The following is a 12,586-nucleotide window of genomic DNA, read 5'->3' on the forward strand; positions in this document are numbered from 1 at the left end:
GGGCACCAACTTCAGCTACTGATGAGTAAATTCAGTGGGCCAAAGTATAATCCTGACAACAGCTAAAGTTTGAGCCTGTCCAAGTCAGAAAGAGGCCAGGAGTTGCTATCTTAACTCCACGCCTGGCGTGAGGGGAAGTGGGGCGGACTGAGAATCCCAGTGCTGGTGGGGACCAGCTTCTTTCCATCCAGATCAGATTGCAGCTCTAGCCTAGGCCCCTGTGCCACCTCCAGCAGGGAGGAAGCTGTGGGGACCTGCGCCAGCCACTCTGGGAAATTACCAGCCAAGCTGCGGAGGTTTCTGGCGGCATGAGCCAACCCAGGAGCTACTCTGTGGCTGGAATTGGAAGCTCCATTTACCCAAAACAGGAGGAAGAGATGGTTGGCTGCTGTTTTTGGCCACTGATTAATAGACTCAGCTGGCTAAGGTATAATCCTAGGAACAGCTGGGGTGTGTGTGAATCTGTCCAAGTTGGAAAGAGGCCAGTGGCCACCATTTTGACTCTACCCTCCAGCCCAAGGGGAAGCTAGGACCAAAAATCACAGTGATGTTAGGAACCAGTTTCTTTCACCCAGATCAGCCTGCAACCCTAGCATAGGCATCAGCCCCGCCTCTGGCAGGGAGGAGGCTGGCAGGCCCTGAACCAGCCTGTCCAGGTAACAGCAAGTACCTTTGGCTGGCACTGACTGAAAACTGGAAGTCTACTGGGGCAACTGCAGTCATCTTGGACCCACATCCTATATATTGCGGCCCACACTTGTAGCTCCATCCCCACCCTTCGCAGGGGCATGAAGCTTCATCAGTCTCTTTGGGCAAATACAGTCTAGGCCTGCATGACTTGGATTATTCCACACAGTTGTGTCTCTGTCCCTACCCCTGGCAAAGGAGAAAGTTGGGAAAAGTTTCATCGGTTCCTGGCGCAATGAGGGCAGCTTGGGCCTCCACAGCTTATAGCACCAACTACGTCCTACTACACAACTCCTACTACACAACCAGCAAGGGAGAAAGAGCAGGAAGCCCTGAACTAAAGAGAAAAACTGCACTCAGAATAAATACTCTAGTAAGTCAGATGCCTAGACACCAACAAAAAATTTTATAATTCACACCAAGAAACAGGTAGCCATGGCCCAGTAAAGGAAAAAGGTAAGCCTCCAGATGACATAAAGGATGTTCAAACAAATTTCCTTGATAAGTTCAATGAGATGGCTAAAGAGATTAACGATATTATGAAGGCACAAAGATACATGAGCACAAAGAAGAATTTGAAAGCATACACAGAAAAATAGATCTAATGGGAATGAAAGGTGCAATAAATGAAATTTAAAAAACATTGGAATCATATAATAGCAGATTTGAGGAGGCAGAAGAAAGGATTGGTGAGCTTGAAGAAATTAGCCTCTGAAAGTGAACATACAAAAGAACAGATGAAGAAAAGAATGGAAAAAATTGAACAAGGTCTCAGGGAACCAAATGATAGCAAAAAATCATGCGAACATAGTGTCATGGGTGTCCCAGAAGAAGAGAAGGGAAAGGGGGCAGAAGGAATATTTAAAGAAATAATAGTAGAAAATTTCCCAACCCTATTGAAGGACATAGATATCCCTGTCTAAGAAGCACAATGTACTCCCATCCAAAAAAATCCAAATAGACCAACTCCAAGACACATACTCATCAGAATGTCAAAGGCCAAAGACAAAGAGAGAATTCTGAGAGCAGCAAGAGAAAAGCAATGCATTACATATAAGGGATACCCAATAAGTTTAAGTGCTGATTTCTCACCAGAAACCATGGAGGCAAGAAAACAGTGGTCTGATATATTTAAGATACTATAAGGGAAAAACTACTGTTTTTCAAAAATGAGGGCGAGATTAGAATATTCACAGATAAACAGAAACTGAGAGAATTTGTAAGAAAGAAACCAGATTTTCAGGAAATACTAAAGAGTGTGCTAGAGTCTGAGAAGAACAGACAAGAAAGAGAGGCCTGGAAGAGAGTCTAGAAATGAAGATTATATCAATAAAAGTAACTAGAAGTGTCAAAAGAGTGGTGAAAATAAGATATGACAGATAAAACTCAAATAGTCAGGAATAAACTTAACCAACAACATAAAGCACTTGTATTTAGAAAACTGCAACTCAGTGTTAAAAGAAGTCAAAAAGACCTAAATAACTGGAAGAACATTCCATGCTCATGGATTGGAAGACTGAATATCATTAAGAAGTCAATTCTACTCAAATTGATATACAGATTCAATGCAATTCTGATAAAAATTCCACCAGCATTAAAAAAAATTGAAAACATGATCATCAAATTTATTTGGAAGGGTAAGAGGTCCTGAATAGCCAGAAACATCATGAAAAAGAAAAGCAAACCCTCATCTCCAGACTTTAAATCATATTACCTAGCTATAATGGTAAAAACGGCATGGTACTGGCATAAAGACATACACATAGACCTGTGGAACCAAATTTATGGTTCAGAAACAGACCCTCACATGTTTTGTAAAGTGATTTTGACTAGCCTATCAAACTCACACAGCTCAGGCAGAAGAGTCCTTTCAATAAATTGGATATCCACAGCCAAAAGAAGGAAAGAGAACCCCTATCTCACACCTTATCCAAAAATTAACTCAAAATGGATCAAAAACCTAAAAATAAAGCAAGAATCATAAAACTTCTAAAAGAAATTGTAGGAAAATATCTTCAAGACCTGGTGGTAGGTTGTGGTTCTTTTTTTAAAAAGATTTATTTTTTATTTATCTCTACCCCCCAGTTGTCTGCTCTTGTGTCCATTCACTGTGTGTTCTTTCTGTTACCACTTCTATCCTTATCGGCGGCACCGGGAATCTGTATCTCTTTTTGTTGCGTCATCTTGTTGTGTCCGTGTGGGCAGCGCCATTCCTGGGCAGGCTGCACTTTCTTTCGCACTGGGCGGCTCTCCTTACAGCACGCACTCCTTGGGCTTGGGGCTCCCATACGTGTGGCACGGCACTCCCTGCATGGATCAGCTCCACACGGGTCAAGGAGCCCTGGGGTTTGAACCGCAGACCTCCCATGTGGTAGGCGGACGCCCTATCCGTTGGGGCCAAGTCCACTTCCCAATGGTGGCTCTTGAAGGAGATAAGAGGAGGACTGAGATGGACTACTGATGTGTTTTTTGTGTGTGTTTTTTTAAAGATTTATTTATTTATTTATCTCCCCTCCCCACCCCCACCCTGGTTGTCTGTGCTCTGTATCTCTTTGCTACATTTTCTTTGTCTGCTTCTGTTGTTGTCAGCGGCAAGAGAATCTGTGTTTCTTTTTGTTGTGTCATCTTGTTGTGTCAGCTCTCCATGTGTGCAGCACCATTCCTGGGCAGGCTGCACTTTCTTTCCCGCTGGGCGGCTCTCCTTACAGGAGGTACTCCTTGGGCTTGGGGCTCCGCTACACAGGGAACACCCCTGAGTGGCAGGGCACTCCTTGCACACATCAGCACTGCACATGGGCCAGCTCCACAAGGGTCAAGGAGGCCAGGATTTGAACCACGGACCTCCCATGTGGTAGACGGATGCCCTAACCACTGGGCCAAGTCTGCCACATACTCATGTTTAATGTATGTAGAAGTTTTAAATAGCCTTACTATAAAAGTGTGCAAATGTATAGAGTGGATGTTAACACATAGTGAGTAACAGCTAGTTTATAAATGGCAATGTGGCTGAAAATGGTAGTCTAGGTATGTAAATACCATTGACAGAATGCTAGAGAATCATCTAGGAAAAATAATAATAGGGTGAGTTGGGGGAAAAACACACCAAATGTAAGATAAGGACTATGATTAGTAGTAAGATTTTGACACTACTCTTTCATAATTTGTAACAAACATCTCACGACAATGCAAGTTATTGGTGGAGAGTTCATGTCTGGGACCCCTGTATGATGTTATGCATGTTTGCTTTGTAAATTCACAACTTTTATTAAATATTTAATTGTCCATGTATGTTCATATATAAATGATATAAAAGATAATAATGGATTGGTTGGGGGGAAAGTACTTTGGTTGGTAGTAATATTTTGACAATGCTCTTTAATCATTAGTTAAAAAGGTTTAACAACAATATAAGTTATTGTTGGTAGAGTGAGTTATGAGAGTTAAGTATGATCTTTTATATGTTTGTTTTGTAAGTTCACAACTATTATTATATACTTATTGTTTATGTATGAGTGATATACTTCAATAAATTAATTTTTTAATTCATAGAACTGCCCTAAGTTAAACTATGGACTTTAATTAATAGTACAATTATAAAAATTTGCTATCATCAATTGTAGCAAATGTTCCACATCAGTGCAAGGTGTTGGTGGCGGGGTGGTATATGGGAATCCTGTATATTATGCATTATTGTTCTGTAAACCCACAACTTCTCTAAGAAAGGAAAAAATCTTCAGTGCTTGCCTGTGACATCTAGGTAGATAAATCCAGGAAGCAGCTGGAATTCTGTGTCTGGAGCTAACAAAGCCAAGACTGGAAATACAGATTTTTAAGTCATCACTACATAAGTATTGATCATCACTAGATATCATACTTCTTGAGCACAGGAAATGTTTGCTTTTGCATCTTCCATAAAATAATAATGCAGAGTAGGCACTTAATAAATGTTCATTTTTTAGATTTTTTTTCTTCTCAAATTTATAAGTACTATGAACAGAGGAATTATACCAGTACGGGCAGTCACTTTAATTTAACGGTTACTTAACACTTCAAAAAATGACTCTCACAGCTTCAAGACTATTAATCAGAACATAAGTGAGGCCCAGAAAGACTTGGACATCTAGACTGTAATCATAAGTCCTATCAAAGAATATATTATGTAACTTATCATTTGCTGAATTTTTCCTCTTCTTTAAAAATTTTCCTTCTTTTTGACATTTGTTTCTATAGATATCCTTATCTTCACATAGCAAGGTCATGGAAGATCTAGAGGAAACATTATTCGAAGATTTTGAGAACTATTCCTATGCCCAGGAATATTATTCCTCGGAGTCAGATTTGGAAGAGAAAGTCCACCTGGGAGCTGTTCACTGGATATCCCTGGTGTTATACTGTTTCGCATTTGTTTTGGGTGTTCCAGGAAATGCCACTGTCATTTGGTTCACGGGGTTCAAGTGGAAGAAGACAGTCACCACTCTCTGGTTTCTCAATCTGGCCATTGCGGATTTCATCTTTGTTCTCTTCATGCCCCTCTACATCTCCTATGTAGCCATGAATTTCCACTGGCCCTTTGGTATCTGGTTGTGCAAAGCCAATTCCTTCATTGCTCAGTTGAACATGTTTGCCAGTGTTTTCTTCCTGACGGTGATCAGTCTGGACCGCTATGTCCATTTAATCCATCCTGTTTTATCTCATCGACATCGAACCTTAAAGAACTCCCTGATCGTTATTATATTAGTCTGGCTTTTGGCCTCTCTGATTGGTGGTCCTGCCCTATATTTCCGGGACATTCTGCAGTTCAATAATCACACAATTTGTTATAACAATTTCCATGAGAATGATTCTGACCTCACTTTGATGAGGCACCATGTTCTGACCTGGGTGAAATTTATTGTTGGGTACCTCTTCCCTTTGCTAACAATGAGCATTTGCTACTCTTGTCTCATCTTCAAAGTGAAGAAGAGAAGCATCCTGACCTCCAGTAAGCATTTCTGGACAACTCTGGCTGTGGTCATGGCCTTTCTGATTTGCTGGACTCCTTATCAGCTGTTTAGCATCTGGGAGCTCACAATTCATCACAATAGTTATTTCTACCACATACTGCAGGCTGGAATCCCCCTCTCCACTGGTTTGGCATTCCTCAATAGTTGCTTGAACCCCATCCTTTACGTCCTAATTAGTAAGAAGTTCCAAGTTCACTTCCGTGCCTCAGTTGCTGAGATACTAAAGTATACACTTTGGGAAGTCAGCTGTTCTGGCACAGTGAGTGAACAACTCAGGAACTCTGAAACCAAGAACCTGTGTCTCCTGGAAACAGCCCAATGAGTAATTATTTTTCCAGCACAAAGCTTTTGTGTAGGTCTCCTGACTTACACTTTCAGATTAAATTTGGCTCCAAGATAATATGCTGTTTTTGTTTGGATTTGGTTACTTTATTAACATCATATTTTTATGTGGACATAATTGTTTTTCTGCAATTATCTGTGTCATTTTGCTAATTATACCATAGCGGATTCATCATTACTATTGAAGCAGTATCAGTTATTTTTTAATCTTAATAAATTTTGAAAGTCCTAAACTTTAATATTAAAAACATGAACTAATGTCAAAAATGTTAAAAATGTTTGCCTAAGATCATTTTAATTTTGCACAAGTAACCCATTAGACATATTCTTAAAATGTCACATATGTACTTACACTCTATTTTATGTAATCTATGAATTTATTAATTAAAGTAATAGCTGATTATATTAATTTAAAATGTCTATTCTAGTTACCTATTAACACATAATAAACTGTTCCCAAAACCAGTGGCTTAAAACAGCAGTTTTTTATTACCATAGCTCACAATTCTGAGTGTCAGGAATTTAAACAAGGTACTGAAGGGAGTTTTCTCTCACTACTTCATCATGCCTGGAGCCTCAGCTGGACTGAGATGACTCAAACTGCTGAAATTTGGAAAAGCCTGGGTCTAGTAGACCAGCTTTCTTTTTTCCCTTATCCTCTTTTCTCTTCTCCTCGCTTCTCCATCCTTCTCTTCTTCTCTTTCTTCTCCTCTTTCTCTCTCTGCACAGCACCTCCAGCATGGCATCGCAGGGTCATCTGACTTCCTCATGGGCATATTAGGGCTCCAAGAGACCAAAGTGGGAATTTCTGGTCCTCTTGAAGTTTAGGTAGGCCTGGCACTGGCACAGTGTCACTTTCACTGTACTCTTGGCCGAAGCAATCATAGGCCAGCTCATATTCCAGGGGAGAGGAAAGAGATCCCACCTCTCATTGGGATGCATGTCAAAAATTTGTACTTCTTTACTCCTCAGAATAGCACTTTAAATATAAATGTTTTTGGAAAATTCTGAATGTGTGATAAGATTGCTATAAATCTAAAACACTGACATCTAAATAGTTAGTAGGCCAGGCTACTCTCAAAATGACATCAGAGAAAGAAGACATTTTATGACATATCGATCTCATTCTACCTTCTATTCCTATAACGGTATTTATATATACTTCATTGTAAGACCAATAAAATATATCTTTTTAAAAAAATTTTAATATACTTTCAAACTTACAGGACACTTACAAAAATTATACAAACCCCATGCAGAGAAACCCAACATACCCCTGTCTCCTCAGAGACCAAAATCTACCAGTAATAAAATATATCTTGTTTCAGTTTCCTGGCTGCTAAAACAAATACTATGCAGTGGGTTGGCTTAAACAGCAAGGATTTGTTGGTTCACGGTTTTGAGGCCAGGAGAAATCCAAAGTCAAGTTGTCATCAAGGTGATGTGTTGTTTGGGGCTGGCTGCCAACGATTGTTTCCTTGGATCTTCTGTCACATGGCAAGGCACATGGCACCCTCTCTTGACTTCTCTGGGTTCCAATGTCTTCCAGCTCTGCTGTTCCCTGTGGCTTTCTCACTGTCTGTGTGAATTTTATTCTGCATATAAAGGACTCCAGTAATAGGGTTAAGAACAATCCTGGTCAAATTGGGCCACAGTGTAACTGAAGTAACCTTATCAAAAGGTCCTATTTAGAAAGGTTTCACACCTACATGTATGGATTAAAGGGTACATAGCTCCAAGCCACTACATACTTTAAATCAGTGACCTCTTCATGATGCAAATCTATTGCATTTTAGACTGTAATAACATTTCAGCATCTATTCATTTATCCTTTTAGCAAATATATGAGTGCCTAAGAAGTTTACCGTACTATGGTAGAGAGAGATTGTGAAGGATGTCAAGGTGTTTAAGGTACGTAGAGTTTGGAAAGTGAGATTAAATAAAGTAGAAAGCAATATATGCCTTAAGAGAGCCAAGGATAAAGTACAGATTGTTAGAGAGGAAAGATATTACATTCAGTTGTAGAGATAAGGAACTTCTTCATGGAGGAAGTGGCTTTATAGATGAAAAAAGGAAGAGACACTTAAAATCTATGTGTTTGCCTTTGGAGTTTCATAAAGCTCTCGCTCTTGCACCTTGTCTCTGCTGGTAGACTTGTCTTTTCTAAATAGAAACTGAGCCACTTGGTAAAATTTCTAAAACACAACTAATTTTATATAACTTTTCAATTTGAAAATTATGAGATGCACTGTGTAATTTCTTGAACGAGTATCCTTTTTTATTTCATCTCTTCTTAGTTTTTGGAAATGCTAAAACTGGATCATTTATTGGCTATGTTTTGTGTGTGTGTGTGTTTTTTTAAGGAAGTGCTGGGGATTGAACCCAGGACCTTGTACATGGGAAGCATATACTCAACCACTGAGCTACATCTGCTCCCTAATGGGAGCAGTTTTTTTCATTTGTTTTGTTTTTAGGAGGTACAGGGGATCGAACCCAGAACCTCATATATAGGAAGCAGGTGCTCAACCACTTGAGCTATAGCCATTCCCCTTGGCTATGTTCTTAACTGTTAATGGCATGCAACAATCCAATCTGGTTTTGGAAGTTATTCTAGAAAAATGTGTGACATAGTGCAGCATAATCCAAACTTCTGTCATTCTCAAACTTCATGGCTTCTGTCATATCTAGTATGACTAAGGAAAGGCATGGAAAGTAAGCCTCATTGTGAGTTTCTGGTCATTTGTGCAGGCTTTAACCTTGCTAGCACCCTCCACCCCCACCAGGGTTTGAGATGTTTCCCACTCTTGGACTCCTCGGGGACCTCAAGGGACAGGCCCTGAGTTCTCAGGAGCAGGAGAAAAAGTGGATGATCCAAGAGAGAAGAGAGAACTCTTCAGGCTCATTCTTAATTTGAGCAAAGGGAGACTCAAAGAGGGAAGCTGAGGAGCAGGAAGGGGATAAAGCAACCAAGGACAGAAGAAAATTATGGAGCAGAGAGTTTTCTGGAAGTTAGATTTCAGGGTAGTGTTCCTGATCTTTGTGAGCTGGAACTCATTCAGAATCAATTTTCTCACTAGTCTATAGGGACAGTGCAACTAGGGTCTGTGAGCGTTCCAAGGGCCTATGAAATTGTTAGGGATCTTTAAAAAAGATTAGTGGGGGAAGAAGACTTGGCTCACCTATGAAATTGTTTGAGATCTTTAAAAAAGATTATTGGGGGGAGCAGACTTGGCTCAATGGATAGAGGATCTGCCTACCACATGAGAGGTCCATGTTTCAAATCCTGGGCCTCCTTGACCCATGTGGGGCTGGCCCACATGCAGTGCTGACGAACGCAAGGAGTGCCGTACCATGCAGGGGTGTCCCCCACTGGGTAGGGGAGCCCCACACGCAAGGAGTGCGCCCCATAAGGAGAGACGCCCGGCGTAAAAGAAAGTTCAGCCTGCCCAGGAGTGGCGTCGCACACACAGAGTGGATGCAGCAAGATGACACAACAATAAGAGACACAGATTCCCAGTGCCACTGACAGAAATAGAAGAGGACACAGAAGAACACACAGCAAATATGTACAGAGAACAGACAACTGGGGCCAGGGGGGGAAGGGAAGAGAAATAAATTTTTAAAAAATAAATCTTTAAAAAAAAAAGATTATTGGCTCTGAAATACCAAAAGAAAATTTGAGGTATAAATTAATAAATATTGATTACATATTTTAAAAATACAATGTTGTATCAATTATTAGTCAAATGAAATATTTCATAATTATATAAAAATTATATTTAGTAAGGGATTTCAATACGTTTGATATAAAGAGTAGAGCTTCCAAAGAGAAAAATGTCTTAGGGTTTGCAAAGGTCTTAGAGGAGCTCTAAATTTGTTTGAGTACCTATTTGAGAAGTTATAGGCCCTCTTCCCAGAAAACTGTTTTTAAATAATATTTTAGGAAGTTCTTATGACCCCAGATTAAGAACCCCAGTATTTGTGGTTTTAAAAATATTTGATAGTGGGGTTATAACAGGAATCTACGTGCAGAAAATAATGACCAGTACATGCACTTTCAGAGTTAAATTTTTATTTTTTCCTTGAGGGAAGATCCAAAGAGTTGCATAGGACTCCAAGCTTGAACATGGGTTGGGGACCCTGAGCTTTCTCCCTGGCAATTGGAATTAGATTAGTGAGACTCTTCAGAGGTCTACTGATGAGGAGTAGAATGAGAGACAGAGAGGCTGGAGGAAACGGCAGGCACTGGAGTAAATTGGGCAGCAACACAATTGAAACAGGGCAGGAAGTGAAGGGGTCCACTACCTAGCTGGCAGGACAGTATAGAGTATGGACCTCCAGGGACCAAGGCATAAGTCCAATGAGACAGACTTTCCATCTCCTCCTCAATGGAAGAAAACTCTTTGCAACAGAGGGTAAGTCCCAGGGCCTGGGAGACTGGAGACAAATGAACCTGAGCCCCTGTGGGTTATACCTACAAAAATAGTCTTGAATCCCTCTACTCTCCACATCTACCACCTTGCCCTAGTTCAAGCCACCGTCAATAGTAGCGAACATACAGAGCACTTACTATATGTTCTAATTCCTTCGTATATTCATTGATTCAGTTCTTTGAATTTTTAAAATCTCTCCTTATCCCACTGAAAACATCTTATCTTCCACTAATAGCACACACACCTTACTGTGGGAAACTCTGGACTCAGGGCTAGGAAACCTTGATTCCAGTCTTGACTCTGCCCCCTTCACAAATGAGAATGGGCTCAAAATGGTTTTTCAGGCTTACTTTTCCTCTACTGTTGGATGAGAGCTGGTGGTCTAGATAATGGTTAGTGTCCTTGGAGTGCTCATGTTCTGCCTTTCATGTTTTATCATTCTAAACACACAGTCAATGAAAGGTGGGGAATCCAATTGCAGAACACCTCCTTCCTGGGACATAGGCTGGAGAAGGAAGTTACTTGCTTGCCTACATTCACTGCAAAAGAAAAATATGAACTCTGACTCATATAGTAATACTTTAAAAGACATCTTCCTCATCATTATGTTTCATCTCAGCAGCGCCAACCTTAAGTGGCTGGAAACTGAATGCATGTAATCAACAGGGACATTTTCTGATTGCTAACAGTAGTGTGAAGTTTTAGAATACTTTTTTTTTTTAATGTCTATGTATTCCCAAGTTTGAATTAGTAGTAGATAATATACTATTTTATCCTGTGTAAACCTGTAGCATTTCATTTTTAAAGGTTTATTTATTTTTATTTATTTCTCTCCCCTCCCTCCCCCCAACATTGTCTGTTCTCTGTGTCCATTGCTGTGTGTTCTTCTGTGTCCACTTGCATTCTTGTCAGTGGCACTGAGAATCTGTGTCTTTTTTTGTTGCATTGTCTTGCTGCGTGAGCTCTCCATGTGTGTGGCACCACTCCTGGCAGTCTGTGCTTTTGTCGCGTGGGGCAGCTTTCCTTGAGGGGGCACACTCCTTGCACGTGGAGCTCCCCTATGCAGGGGAGACCCCTGCGTGCACAGCACTCCTTGCATGCATCAGCACTGCGCGTGGGCCAGCTCACCACACAGGTCAGGAGGTCCTGGGTTTGAACTCTAGACCTCCCATATGGCAGGTGGACACTCTATCAGTTGAGCCAAATCAACTTCCCTGTTAGAATACTTTTTAACTGTATTAAGAAATCAGGACTGGGTGCAATATTTATTTCGGAACCAACTTCATGCAAATGGAGAGCTATAATAATAGAAATTCCAATGAACTCTTCACCTGATGACTCTGAAGTCCCTGCTTCAAATACACCAACTTTTAGGTTAATAGGTGCCAACTTCTGACTTGAAATTCCTGGGTTTATATTATTTTTCAAGTCTTATAATATAAACTCTAACAACAAGTCAAAAAACAAATTGTTTTACATGAAGTAAATTGTCACAGCGCTAAGCATAGCCTCTCTAGTTTGAACTTCTTTTTCTTTTCTCAAAAGTTTAGCGACAGGGAAGCAAGCGGACTTGGTCCAGTGGTTAGGGCGTCCGTCTACCACATGGGAGGTCCGCGGTTCAAACCCTGGGCCTCCTTTACTTGTGTGGAGCTGGCCCACATGCAGTGCTGATGCGCTCAAGGAGTGCCTTGCCACGCAAGGGTGTCCCCGCGCAGGGGAGCCCCATGCGCAAGGAGTGTACCCCTAAAGGAGAGCCACCCAGCGCGAAAGAAAGTGCAGCCTGCCCAAGAATGGTGCAGCACACACGGAGAACTGAGAAAGCAAGATGACGCAACAAAAAGAAACACAGATTCTGGTGCCACTGACAACAACAGAAGTGGACAAAGAACACGCAGCAAATAGACACAGAGAACAGACAACTGGGGTGGGGGGGAGAAGGGGAGAGAAAGAAATAAATAAATCTTTAAAAAAAAGTTTAGTGACAATTCTTGCAGCCAGCAGACTTTCTCCAAACCACTGCAATCACTATAGACATGTCCATGTTGTTTATAAAACTGGAAGAGTAGTTTCACCATCTCCTTTAAGACTAAAAGGAGTGATACTCCAGAACTTCAGGCAAAT

The 12,586-nt window shown here is 40.8% G+C and overlaps 1 protein-coding gene across 4 annotated transcripts in view; it reads left to right on the forward strand.

Moving 5' to 3' along the window:
• CMKLR2 (chemerin chemokine-like receptor 2) overlaps positions 1-6,497 on the forward strand; it is a 55,512-nt gene extending 49,015 nt beyond the window's left edge. For all 4 annotated transcript variants that reach the window (XM_004454663.5, XM_004454664.5, XM_004454665.5 and 1 more), the window contains one exon: positions 4,918-6,497. In XM_004454663.5, the coding sequence (XP_004454720.1) occupies positions 4,945-6,012 (1,068 nt within the window). In that variant the 5' untranslated portion in view covers positions 4,918-4,944 and the 3' untranslated portion in view covers positions 6,013-6,497. The remainder of the gene's footprint in view (positions 1-4,917) is intronic.
• The last annotated feature ends 6,089 nt before the right edge of the window (positions 6,498-12,586 follow it).

The sequence above is a fragment of the Dasypus novemcinctus genome, chromosome 7, assembly GCF_030445035.2.
Source record: "Dasypus novemcinctus isolate mDasNov1 chromosome 7, mDasNov1.1.hap2, whole genome shotgun sequence".
Lineage (NCBI taxonomy): Eukaryota > Metazoa > Chordata > Mammalia > Cingulata > Dasypodidae > Dasypus > Dasypus novemcinctus.